Genomic DNA, 13,491 nt, shown 5'->3' on the forward strand with positions numbered 1-13,491 from the left:
CCAGGCAACCAACTGATTCTTTTGTTCTTTACCCAACACACACAGAGGTCACAGGGATTCATATTTTTCCTCCCACATTGCTGAACTCTGCACAGTTGCAACCAAGCTGTTTTCAACACATCAATTTGTAAAGGGGTTCTGAGAGAAGACTGCTAGACTTGAACACTAGCCTGTACATTTAAATTTCCATTCTCCCACTGTGGCAAAAGGTCATAAGTTGCTATTCTAAAACCATCAATCCAGCCTTTGTCCAATGCTCCACTGAAGGACACAAGAGGGACCTCAACAAAACGTTGCACAGTGGAGTGCCCTCCTGCACCATACTCCATTCCATTCCACCTCCCATCTAGTTTGCATTTTTTGATCCAATGTTAGTTAGTATTCTGGGCCCACAAAGCATGCTCAGTCCTTCTTTGGCTGTTTTAAGGATCCCTCCTTTCCACTTAGGGTTTCCTCTGGGCATGCTGATGATTCCCTCTTATGAGTGAGTGGTGTCATTTTGGTTCAATAAGCAGAGGCACTCATAAACTTAACCTTGGATATAAAAGGGATGCTGCTGCTGCTGAGTCATGTGACTCCCAGCCAGTTTCTAATTGGCTCAGGCTCCCATTATCAATTATTTGTGCCACACTCCCATTTGCTAGAGAACCCATATGAGTCAGCAGGAAAGCTCTGATTCCTGCAACCTACACACACCGTAACTACTTGCCAGCTGTCAGTGGTCCCTATAACCTCCTCCAGTCCCTACCCTTCGCATAGCATAGACTCTGAGAAAGCCATGAAAATCACCATAGGGCCAACCTGTCGTCACATAAGCCTCTCGCCTCACTTTCACTTTCGGGGATGGATACAGCGAAGGGCGTGAGCACAGATGGGAAGAGGACACGTAGGGCGCCGTTTGCCAGGGTTGCCAGTTCCCGACTGCTGCTGAAGACTACAGTCAAGGTTTCCGAGGGCCCAACGGGGCCTGTGCTGATGATGAACGTGGAACGTGCTAAGTCTTCGTCAAGGATCAAGTGACCTGGGCAGAAAGCAGAGAGGAGGTAGCTAGGATGGTGCCTCCTATACACTCATGAGGGAAGCTAATGCCTTTACTTTATCACTGTCTTGGAGCCACACTTCTCACTGAGTTACCCATACAGCAAGGTGAAGACTGGAGTCATTGCACAGCCTTCATTTCCTGTTCTGATTTGAAAGTTACCATTGGAATGGCAGCACCTCTGTGCAGGTGGGGGAGCCCCAAATACTCTTCATGATTATCTCACTTAAGTTTCTTGGCACTATATCTATTGGCAAACTGTGAGAACGGTTAGGTCAAAAGCCGCAGATTTACCTGTGGCTGCCTAGTTCTCTTCATGGAAAACTCAACCTATCCACTTTAGCACACATCAGCCGAGGCATCCCCTTGGGATTTAATTTAATGAACAGCTCAACAGTGGGAAATTTACTGAGTGGCTTCATATGCATTATTTCTATGACTTATAGACAGACACCCTGTTGGGTAGTCCAGTATTATTATTCCGTATAGTACAGAAGGAGTGATGAAGGATAGTGGCTTGACCAAAACCAACTAATGCTAGATTGTGGTTACTAGATGCGTTCACAGCAGAGCTGAGATTTGGGGCATGACTCATAGCTCATGCCTTTTAGCAGCTTTCTAATGGATCATTGTAGCCTACCTTGAGTTCTAGCCTAGGGATAGAGCTCTTGGGATGGAAAGCTGAACTATTTATTGCATGAAAGCAGAAGAAAAATCACCTTTGGCTAACTCTTCCATAACCCCCAAAATGTGAAACTGCCTTGAATTGATGTCTTTGCTTCAAGCCCCACCTTGCTATTCATTTCAGCAGTGCCAGAGGCAGAGCACTGCAAGGAGATGTTACCACAACCAACCATTGGTGCAGCAGAGCGGCTGGTTCCAGCTTGCATTACAATCAATGCAGCAGTCCTCCACACTGGGCCGGTTCTGGATCTGGAATGTGGAGGTTCTGTTTCCTGTTATAGCTTCAAAGCTTGAGACCACCTCTGACTCCTCCAGGGGATAAATGAAGACTCCTGTGCATAGAAAGCCAGATTGTCCATTGGTAATCAGTCCACCCCTTGCACCCAAATAAATCTCTCTCTCTCTCTCTCTCTCTCTCTCTCTCTCACACACACACACACACACCCTCTTCAGCTGAACCGTGCAGATCAGCAGAGAAGTGAGGGATGGTATTTTCTTCCCATCACAGCACTGGGCAAGGTGGAAGCTCTCCAATCTACCTAGTGCTTCAACAGAGAAGAAAATTGTCCTCTCTGCTCTTCAGATATTTATAGGACTTATACCATATGCAACATCTTGACCAATGGGGAATCATGCATCCGAAGCAGCAGAGTCACCTACATTCCTGATAGATCTAGAACAGCATCTACCACCTGTGCAGTCATAACCTACCACCGTAGCTGCAAAAAGCTCTTACCATCTATAGGCTCTTCCTCCAAGTTGATGTAAGTAAGGTGGGCAGTGACTCCCAGGGAATACCCATTGGCACAGGCTTTCACACAAGAGCTTTTTAGAGGGAGGGCTGTCCAGGCTGGCCGGCAGTACAAGCCTGGCATGATCTTCAGGTGAAACTAACAGGCCCCACCGACTGCAGCTATGAAAATAAGAAAAGACAAGGACATGCCAGTAGAGAAGGCCCTGCACTGGCTCTGCGTCAAAAGCCTCCAGAGATGAAGTTCTCCAGGATCCTACCCATCCATCAGAACCCAGGGAAATACCACTGTCTCCTGGCACTGAGGTTCTCTTGTGGATCAAGAATTGGTTAAGTAAAAGGAAGCAGAGAGTATAAATGAATGGACAATTCTATGGAGAGATGTAGAAAGTGGAGTCCCCCAAGGACTGGTATTGAGACCTGTATTTTTTCACTTGTTCATAAATGCTCTTAAGTTAGGAGTGAGCAGTCAGGTGGCCAAGGTTGTTAATTAATTAAAATTGCTCATGGTCATTAAAATAAAAGGTGATTGTGAAGAGCTCCAAAAGGGCCTCTCCAAACTGAGAGTGGGCAGGAAAATGCCAAATGCAATTCAGTGTAAACAGGTGTAAACTGATGCATATAGGGGCAAAAAAAAAAATCTTATTTTCATTCATGGGGTTTGAACTGGTGGTGACTGACTAGGAATGAGACCTTGGGGTTATAGCGGATAGTCCGATGATAATGCTGCCCTAGGGCTCATTCAGACTTCCTTTGTGCCATGTTTCTGGCACAGGTCCATGCTTTAAAGCTGGGTGTCCAATATATATAATATAAGTCATTGCATAAATCTATGCTCATAAACAGTTGCAAGGAAAACATGGGCAAAGATTATACACCTATGATCAGAACTAGGCAGTAAACACCACACATTTAAAGTACATGACCTCCACCAAAGTATCCTTGGAACTGAAGTTCACCACACACGGACATGCAATTCCTGGCAATCTTAAGAAACTACTGTTTCCAGGAGTCTTTCGGAGGACTCATGTGCTTTAAATGTATGGTGTGTACACAGCCTTTAAAAGCTGCCCATTGCTTGGAGTTTTCCACTTTCCCCTACTTCATGATCTCCCATCTCTCAAATTTATTGTTGTTAATAATTAATGCCCTGGCAAATATTGCAAGTATCTTTTAACATCCCAGCTACTCTCTACTCTTTTCCCTTCCACATGTGTGAATTGGTCACCCAGGTAACCTCCGTGGGTGGCTTATGGGATGGGGCGAACAGATGCTGCCTTCTCTCATTGGTCCGTTGGAAAGTCTGGGCCCCACTGAGGGCTCAAGCAAACTGGAAGATGATCCGTATTCTGAAAATAAACCTTTGTTTCCAGGTGACCTTGTAGATGCAGCACTGGCTACACTGGAGAGGTTCTGGCCAGCTGCTGCTCATGAAAAAGATGGCATGGAAAAACAAACAGAGGTGCTATGCAAAGCAGCTAATCAACCCTGAACATGTATCGATTCAGTGCTTGCATTTCTCTTTGCAATGTAAGCAGTGACCTGTTGAAACAGATGGGGGTGGAAGGGAGTTGCTGGTTTCTTAAAGCTGCTGTTATGGTTAGAGTGGTTAGCTGCTGTGCTCTCCAGAACAGCAACAATCAAAACAGTAATAAGACAGGAGATGGATGACAGGGTGCGTATTTCCCCAAACCCTGAGAACTGCCACTGACCACTAGGTTTTGGCTGAACCTACCCATACTCAGAGCTCACCACCAGCTACATCAAACCATATGAATCCGCAGGAAGCCATGGAATATGGATCTTGACTCAAAGCCTCTCCTTGCCTACTCAAGACCCTATGGTTTCATGCACAATGCATGTGTTACTTCTGTCTGCCATGACACTGATTGGCTGCAGCTTCATGTTTACCAATGACTTATCACTGCCTGCTTTTTTCTTCTTTTAAATCATCAGTAACCTTTATATTTATCTTACCAAAGTAAACAAGACCCATCTGGTCTTTATGTTTTATGCAGGTAGCTGTGAGGCAGTCTGTAATGAATAAACACAGATCCACAGGTTAGCACCCTGTGATTCCGCCCCCCCCCCCATCCTTTCTTAGTTTCTGGGAATGCAGCAGCCTACAATCTTATTAATATTATAAGAACAAACAACCCTGGATTTCTGCTACTTTCTCCCTAGCAAAAGATCCTCTTCCCACTGTATCCAGGGGCAGTGGCGGTGTGTGTTCATAATAATAATAATAATAATATTTTTTATTTATACCCCGCCCTCCCCAGCCAAGGCCGGGCTCAGAGCGGCTTACAAACAATAATAAAAACAAGAAGAATGATTACAACTTAAAAACAAAAATAAAATACAACATTAAAATAATGGAACATTAAAATATTAAAATGTAGCCTCATCGCAGGAGGAGAAGGAAAAGAAAGAAAAAGAGAGAGAGAGAGAGAGAGGGAGAGAGAGGGAGGGAATCAAATTGGCTCCAAGCCAAAGGCCAGGCGGAACAACTCTGTCTTACAGGCCCTGCGGAAAGAAATCAGATCCTGCAGGGCCCTGGTCTCATGAGGCAGAGCGTTCCACCAGGCCGGAGCCAGAGTTGAAAAGGCCCTGGCTCTGGTTGAAGCCAATCTGACTTCCTTAGGGCCCGGGACCACTAAGGTGTTGCTATTTATGGACCTTGAGGCTCTCCGTGGGGCATACCGGGAGAGGCGGTCCCGTAGGTATGAGGGTCCTAGGCCGTGAAGGGCTTTAAAGGTCAAAAGCAGCACCTTAAATCTGACCCTGTACTCCACTGGGAGCCAGTGCAGCTTGAAAAGCACTGGGTGAATATGCTCCCATGGCAGAGACCCCGTGAGGAGCCTCGCTGCAGCATTCTGTACCCGCTGGAGTTTCTGGGACAGCTTCAAGGGCAGCCCCGCATAGAGCGAATTACAGTAGTCAAGCCTGGAGATGACCGTCGCATGGATCACTGTGGCCAAGTCGGGGCGGGAAAGGTAATCATGTGTTTGTGTGTGTGTGTGTGTGTGTGTGTGTGTGTGTGTGTACATGTGAACAGGGTGGAAAATAAGTGTCCCATTCTTAAAAACCGACACCTTCTCCAATTGTGTGTACAGTGTCTCTCAAAACAACAACAAACCAACCTATAGTCATGTAAAGCATACTCAATAAATACATGAGACGTAACTGGCTGTGTTCTTAGATAAATAAGGTATACTATTCATGTATCAAATCATAAATTTCAACAGAAGTAACTCATAAAGTTCAACAGACAAACGAACAAAGCAGAAGACCCAGTGGATCAGATCATTCTCTGATCAGGTCATGCATAAGGTCCATGCGTGTAAGTGTCTATTCCACCTGTCTGTTCATAAGGTCCAAACAATCCACATGAAGGGTTGTTGCAGTTCCACAGAATCCTTTCACAGTAGTAGCAGCTACTACTATGCCAGAAGATCCACTGTCCTGTAATATCACATATGAGCTTTAACTACTGATGAAGCCCAGGACGGTGAAACAAGGCCAATATTCCAGAAATCCTTGTCTTAGACTCCGTGAAAGGATTCTGTGGAACTGCAACAACCTTTCACGTGGATTGTTTGGACCTTATGAACAGACAGGTGGAATAGACACTATTACACGGGTGGACCTTATGCATGAACTGATTAGAGAATGATCTGATCTACTGGGTCTGCTTTGTTTGTCTGTTGAACTTTATGAGTTACTTCCGTTGAAATTTATTATTTGATACATGAATAGTATACCTTATTTATCTAAGAACACAGCCGGTTACGTCTCGTGTGTTTATTGGTTATACAGTGTCTCTCAAGCATTTCAGGCAGGGCACAATTCCCAACACTGCCTGAAGATCCTTGGAATTGAATCCAGGAGCTTCTGCATGCAAAGCAGATAGTCCACCACAGAGCTACACCCCTTCCCAGAAGAAGACTGCAGAAGAACTAGGAAGCGGGCTCTCTCAGAGTTTGCCACAACAGAATAGCATGGCTGTAGCAATATAAAGAGTTGCTGCAACCAAACTAAGGGCTTTTCTACACTTAGCTCCCTCTGCTCTATCTAGGTTCGGTCCGCACTTTAAAGCTCCATGTCAGAGTGCCCCCCTTTTTTTGCTCTGGAGCTATTCCTGTGAAAACCTGTTCTCTGAAGTTCAATTGGAGCAAATGGTAATATGCGGAAAACCCAAATTATTGTTTACACTGATTCAGCATTAAAGAGCAGTTTTTTGTAGGGAAAGATCCAGAGTAGAGCAAAAGGTAAGAGTGGATAAGCCCGATGTTGGGAACATAATCGCCTGTACAGTTGTCTTTAAAATCTTTGGTCTTTTTAATGACTCTTTTTTGTCTGGGTGCAGTAGCTAAAAGATATCCATAGCAAGGGTTTTTGACAGTAAATCAGTTATTTAAACAATAGGTCCCCCTCATTTTTGAGATATTCTGTAGAGGCTTTACACCAGGTATCTTCACTCAAAAAGATCTAGCAGTGCCCAGAACAGGACTTTGTTGTAGTTGCCCCACAGCCTGCTGTACACAGACATGACTGTTTAGTGGAGCCTTATGTTAGAGTGACATTGGCTCTTTCAACTCCCATCAGCCCCAGCTAACATGGCCAATGATCAAAGATGACTTTTGGGCTGGGGTATTGTTTAGGGAGTTTTGTTGAGGAGGAGTTGTTGCTGTTATTGATATTAGTTTGTTGTATCTTTATTTTATGCTTTATGTGGAAATTGTTCAATTTGGTTGTATACGTTTTGATGTTCTACTTATTGTTTATGACTGTCTTTATTATGGTTGTAATTAATTTTCATGCTGTAAGCCACCTTGAGCTTTTAACTTTGGAAAGGAGGCCTACAAATAAAATGACTGATTGATGATGGGACTTGTAGTCCAGCAAATGCCACAGGTTCTCCATCCCTGCTCCAAGGAGTTGATCACAGCATGCATAGTATACCAGGCAGTTTCCCATCTACTGCTAACCAGATCTACTTCTACATAGCTTCAGAAGCAGAAGCAGAAGCCTAACATATAGAATCATGGAGCTGGAAGGGACCATGACATGTTCAGACCATATTCTTTGCTGCAAATGTTTAAACTTTCATAAACCACCACCTACCCAAGACAAGGCAAAGGCAGAAGCATGGACAGCAGAGGTTAGTACCTGCAGGCAAACCTGGAGAAGTTGTGAAAAGCTCAGAGATGTGACACACATTCTCACCCAACTTCCTGGTAGCTGAAAGCTGGAGCAGAGTCAGAAATAATGAGCCAACAGAGCAAACTGAATGGAGTTTTATTTTCAGGACTGGAATATAAGGACATTATTCTAAATAGGATTATCTGAGATACTTCACTAGCTGTCCGTAGACTGCCCTTATTACACTAAGCTACCCCCCTCTCAGGTCACACCCCCTCCCACAACTTTTGAGGTTATGCCAACTGAATTATTACACGCACTCTTGAGATCCTCTCTCTGGTCCAGGACAAGAGGTCTAAAATGGGAAAACAGACTACTGGTGCCAATGACATATTTAATTATAATAGGTATTAAGATGGAGCCTCCTGCTGGGGTTCACTGCCTAGTCTTAGTCTTGCCATGCAGACAAGAAATTTAAATTTTGATCTAGAACCCACAAACCTAATGAAATGCCCAAACTCACTCTAGGCTGTGATGCTATGAGAATGCTGGTTTATATCTTGTAAACTGTTGTTCTGTGACAAATTTTTCATTGATTGAAATGTTTTTACTGTATGCTACTATTTTGGTCAATTGTATTTTATACTTTTACTGTTTTGTTTTTATGGCAAACCATCTAGAGCAGGCTTCTTTGTCTTGAAAGGAAATATATTAAATAAAATAGACAAAAGTTCAACTTGAGAATGAAATAAAGGAGAGACTCCTTTCACTCACCTTCTTGGAGCAATTTGATAGACGCTCACTTGGGAGTTCCCTCTACTAAGACTACAATGTATTTGATCACATGAAAAATTCAGCCTAATATATCAGTTGTCCCCAAAACTGGGAAAACCCCTATAGTCAAGTGAAACCTCCAATCCAATAGCTTGTGCGGTGTGTGAGACCTCCAGCACTCCTTACCCCTGTTTCTTTTCAAAAACGGTGGAGCAAAATTAGAACTAAACCAGTCCTGTTTGCCCCAGGTGAATACTTTTAACAACAGAGGGTTGGGAACATTTGCTAATATACCATGATGAGTTACAGTAAATAATTAATATGATACATGTTCAATACATAAGTGCAGGTCTCTTAGTGATGCAGCAAGAGCAGGAGCAGCTGCCAAGACAGCTGAAAGGTTTGGTGTGCCATGTTCTGTTTGCTCCCTTTCCCATTCACAAAATATGGGTCACATACCTGCAATATGGGTTTCTCGGTCATAAAGACAAATTAGCAAGATCCGCTTTGTAACAAAGCAAAAGATTTTGTCCATTTGTTCATTTAAAAAAAAATATGGGAAACAGTAGCAAGCTAAAGTTATTCCTTGCTCAGGGATTGGCCAGAGACATCTTACACTCAAGGGGTGCCTGCCCCCCCCCCCAAAGCCAGGGTCCCATACAGTCGCTGCCTCCTGTGCTACTTGGCCTCACCCAATCTCCCACTCTTTTGTTGCCCTACAAAGTTACCCAACACACAACTGAGCATTAAGGGCTTACCTGGAGAATGACACACCGTCTGCTGTTTTAACCAGCTTGGTTTGGGATGAATTAATATGGATGAAAAATCAGCACATTTCTGGATGGGATCCTGGCATCCAGAGTTACCAGAAGCCTAGTTTCTCCAGCCTCTCAGCCTCTGTCTTCTCCCTTTCGAGAGGGAAACTGTCAGATTCCCTGTGCGATTGCTCACTCACACATACACACACCCTCTCTGCTGCAGACTCTCTCTAGTACTGGCTGCCTCAATGCCGTAGTGGCTACATCTCTACTTCCTCAGTGCCAGCCAGATGCAAGGAAACGGAGCAGCTCCAAGCCTGGCCTAATTAAAGGGCCAGGCTGTCTGCACTGCTCTGACAGCACTGAGGAGAGAAAACAGCCAGTTCTGTAAGCATTGTCTTTGCCTTGTTCTCTGGATTATAAAGTCTGCCTGTCAGAGGTAATGAACAGATAGGAAAGAGGGGCAACTTTATTAGAGAAAAGACACTAGGTATAGTCTATATTCATCTATATCAGGGGTCAGCAACCTTTTTCAGCTGTGGGCTGGTCCACCATCCCTCAGACCATGGGCTGGACTATATTTGGGGGAAGGGATGAACAAATTCCTATGCCCCTCAAATAACCCAGAGATGCATTTTAAATAAAAAGACGCATTCTACTGATGTAAAAACACGCTGATTCCCGGACCATCCTCGGGCCAGATTGAGAAGGCGATTGGGCTGTATCCGGCCCCCGGGCCTTAGGTTGCCTATTCTACTATATCTGTATCTCATTTTGGACAAAGTAACTCCATCTCTTGCACCAAAGAAACACAAATCCTGCTATGGGATACATTGTTTACCATTACTAGAAGAATAGGATTTTAACAGAATGTTTTCACAAGGATTGGAGTAGTGGAAGACAGAGGAGGTGGCATCTGCTGTGGCACACTGGGATAACGACTTGTTTCAGTGCCTTCAACACACACTTTCAGACGTTTGTCCATAACCATGAGGCCTAGAAATGTCATGAAAAGTTTCAAGAAGCTATAATTCCCAAGCAAGCCCACAGATTCTATACTGAGTGTAGCACACAAGCAATTCTGGGGTGCACCCTGGATGTCCCCAGTTATAATAGAGAATACTAGGTTAGATGGACAGAAAAGCTGGCCTGGGTCATTAGAGACCCACTGTGGAGAGATCTTTTACATCACCTCAAACAATGTTTTTCAGTGGAAACAGTTTACACACTCAGGGCCAAACCAGACATGATGGGTTATCATTAACACACACCCCTATACCCTTATAAAAGCAGAAGGCATATTTGTTGGCATTCATCTGTCTCTGCAGACAATGGAAGAGTGTGCCTTCGGGGATAAAGTCAAACTGTTGGAGACTTACAGCACCTGCTGTGGCAGTATAGACCAATACAGCAGAGACATATTTTATTGCAGGTGGGGCAGATGAAGGGGTCCAATTTTCCTGCTACAGGTGCACCATGGCATTTCTTCTCTGTGTTCCTCCTGGCAGTCATGCCTCCTATGGTCCCTGCTGAGGATACACAAGCTGTCTGTCTGTCCCCAGGAACTGTGATTGTTTGCCAGGGATTCCCATATGGCGGGGTTAATGTTGCCAGCCTTCATGTCATGCTTGCAGACATATTTGTAACACAGAGTTGGTCTGCCAACAGGTCTTATCCTGAATGCCACTCCCAACATTCGGAGGGGGGGGGTTGCGGGCTCACGCCCCATTCACACCCTCGCGGGGCTGGCTGCAGCCCCGCGGGACCTAGGGAATCCCGGGATTATTAGTATTCATTATTCACCGCAGCAGCCAATCGGCTGGCGGCGGGGGTGGAACTTGTAAGGGGCATTTAAGGTCGGGGCAGCCCATGCTCGCCCCTTTTTTTTCCTTTTAGCAGCTGCGGTTTCCCACCCTCCCGCCCTGTAGGTTCTCATCTGGACTTTGCTATGGGCTTCAGCTGGTTGCCGCAAGGGGCCTGGTAGGAATTTTTCCATTTGGCTAATTGGCTATATTTTGCAAGCCACTTGGTTTTTTCGCCTACGCTGTAGCAAAACGTCACAACACCTTGGTTTTGGTGGTTAGGCATTGGCAGGGGTATTATTATGCAAATGAGATGGGGGGAGGAACGCCATCACCTCCCCCAAATGTTGAAGGGTAGTTCGTTAAAGGACTCCGGGGGGCGTCACCTCGTCCGAAACCTATGGAGGCTAGGGCCTAAAGCGTGCTCCCGTGCGGTAACCCCTTGGGGAGCGCCTAGGGATGTGCATCTCGGGGGCTCCCCCTGTTGGTGCTTAACCCTTCCCAGTTATACCGGTTAGTCTGATAGGGCCAATGCCTAAAGCCAATACCGCTCTTACCTGTAATCAATAAAGTTGTGGTCATTTTTCGCCCATTAACCTAAATTCTGGTGTCCTGTGTCTTTATTTATTCCATTCTGTGGGAGGGGGCGGGAATAGCCACACAAGCCAGTACCTGCTGAGCAGGTCTTGGGGGATCCTACCATCTTCTGTTCTGTGTACATGACCAAGTCGATTAAGCACGAATCCTCACCCCAACCCATACCTCATCTTCAATACTCCAGGCAATTTTCTCACTTCTTGGCTCCAGTCTTGGGAACTGTGGAAAGTGTCTAAAACAACAGATTGGTGGGAGGTAATGCATGGAAATGGATATAAGTCCAGCACACTATTCTACACACTCCTGTTATTGTTAAAGTAAGGCATACCACAACTTCCTCATTTATATGAGAAGAGGGCAGGCACATTAAAAGAAACCCGTGGCAACCACCATATTCCATATGACTCTCAGCTGCCTGTAATCAAGTGTAAAGAAATCATGTGAATATGTATGCCTGTGTGAACCACAGTATCGCTCAGGGATACTTTGAGGCTGATGTGATAAACATGGTTTGATAGAGTACACATGGAAAGATTTCACTCTTTTGATTTATTCACAGTCTTACTACTAACCCATTGGTCATGTAATACAACAGAAGCATTTCTATTTTCCCCTCTCAGTAACTGGAAGGGCTTTATTTATTACATTTTAATACCACCTATTTAATACCATGACTTTTACGAAAGTCATGAGGCAGTGCATATCCTAAAAGACACAGTAATATGCAAAACAAATTTTATTTAATATTAAATAAATATTATTAAATATTAACCAATATAATGTTGCATGTTGAATAATATGCAAAATAAACATTATTAAATATTAAAACAGCAATGTGCAGGTGCAACAGGCTGGAAAAATAGGAAATAAAACTGGAATTACACTGGAATTACTGAGGCTGCAATCTTATCCACAGTGACTTTGGGATATGTATCACTGAACATTAGCTGCACCTCCCCTTTCTCCACACCCATCATGATGTTTCATCTTTAATTTACTTAGTTTCAGCCTAAGAGTTTTAGTCCATGGTATTAAAATCTAAAAACTGCTTCAAAGACATGTTTCAACTGTTGTTTTTTTAAGGTATTATTCTTGCACTCTTCAATTTTTTCCTAACTGGATATAATTTAGTGCTCAGCAGGACTGCCCTGCTTGACCTGAAGCAAAGTTAGTCCAAATGACCCAAACTGAGTCCTGTTTTAGTTTCATTCAGCCTTCTACCAGTCCCTCTAAAAGGAAGTAGGAACGAACCACTTGCAGGCTGGACAGTTCCTTTATGAATCATATTAACTGTTGTTTTTTCCTCTCTGAGCAAGCTCTAAATTCCTTATTCTTATCTTGTCCATTTGCCTGTTCTGAGATCTCAGCCTTCTTCCTGTTTGCCTATCCTGACTCCTTGGTACCGTGTCAGCTGTTATCTGCCAGGAGAAAGTCCTAGTGCTGACTCTGAAAAGACTTGTCCAGCATATTTTTAAGCATATTTAGTCAGAGGTAATTCCCAATAGGGACGCAGGTGGCGCTGTGGGTTAAAGCCTCAGCGCCTAGGACTTGCCGATCGAAAGGTCGGCGGTTCGAATCCCTGCGGCGGGGTGCGCTCCCGCTGCTCGGTCCCAGCGCCTGCCAACCTAGCAGTTCGAAAGCACCTCCGGGTGCAAGTAGATAAATAGGGACCGCTTACCAGCGGGAAGGTAAACGGCGTTTCCGTGTGCGGCTCTGGCTCGCCAGATGCAGCTTTGTCACGCTGGCCACGTGACCCGGAAGTGTCTCCGGACAGCGCTGGCCCCTGGCCTCTTAAGTGAGATGGGCGCACAACCCCAGAGTCTGTCAAGACTGGCTCGTACGGGCAGGGGTACCTTTACCTTTAATTCCCAATGGGATTTATTCCCTAGTAACTGTGTTTAGGATTGCATCCTTTAACTATATGTTTACATTCCAGCTTTG

General features: G+C 44.7%; 1 protein-coding gene across 4 annotated transcripts in view; it reads right to left on the bottom strand.

Moving 5' to 3' along the window:
* VWA5B2 (von Willebrand factor A domain containing 5B2) overlaps nucleotides 1-9,723 on the bottom strand; it is a 38,817-nt gene extending 29,094 nt beyond the window's left edge. For 2 of the 4 annotated variants that reach the window (XM_079977604.1, XM_079977601.1), the window contains exons 1-4: nucleotides 9,152-9,723; nucleotides 2,460-2,636; nucleotides 1,894-2,055; nucleotides 790-1,021 (exon numbers count right to left, since the gene is read on the bottom strand). In XM_079977604.1, coding sequence (XP_079833730.1) covers nucleotides 790-1,021; nucleotides 1,894-2,055; nucleotides 2,460-2,598 — 533 coding nt within the window. In that variant the 5' untranslated portion in view covers nucleotides 2,599-2,636; nucleotides 9,152-9,723. Of the gene's footprint in view, nucleotides 1-789; nucleotides 1,022-1,893; nucleotides 2,056-2,459; nucleotides 3,259-9,151 lie in introns of those variants that run through there. The other 2 variants (XM_079977603.1, XM_079977602.1) reach the window with 2 other exon arrangements.
* Between the last annotated feature and the right edge of the window lie 3,768 nt (nucleotides 9,724-13,491).

Source organism: Podarcis cretensis, assembly GCF_951804945.1.
Source record: "Podarcis cretensis genome assembly, chromosome: 5".
NCBI lineage: Eukaryota > Metazoa > Chordata > Lepidosauria > Squamata > Lacertidae > Podarcis > Podarcis cretensis.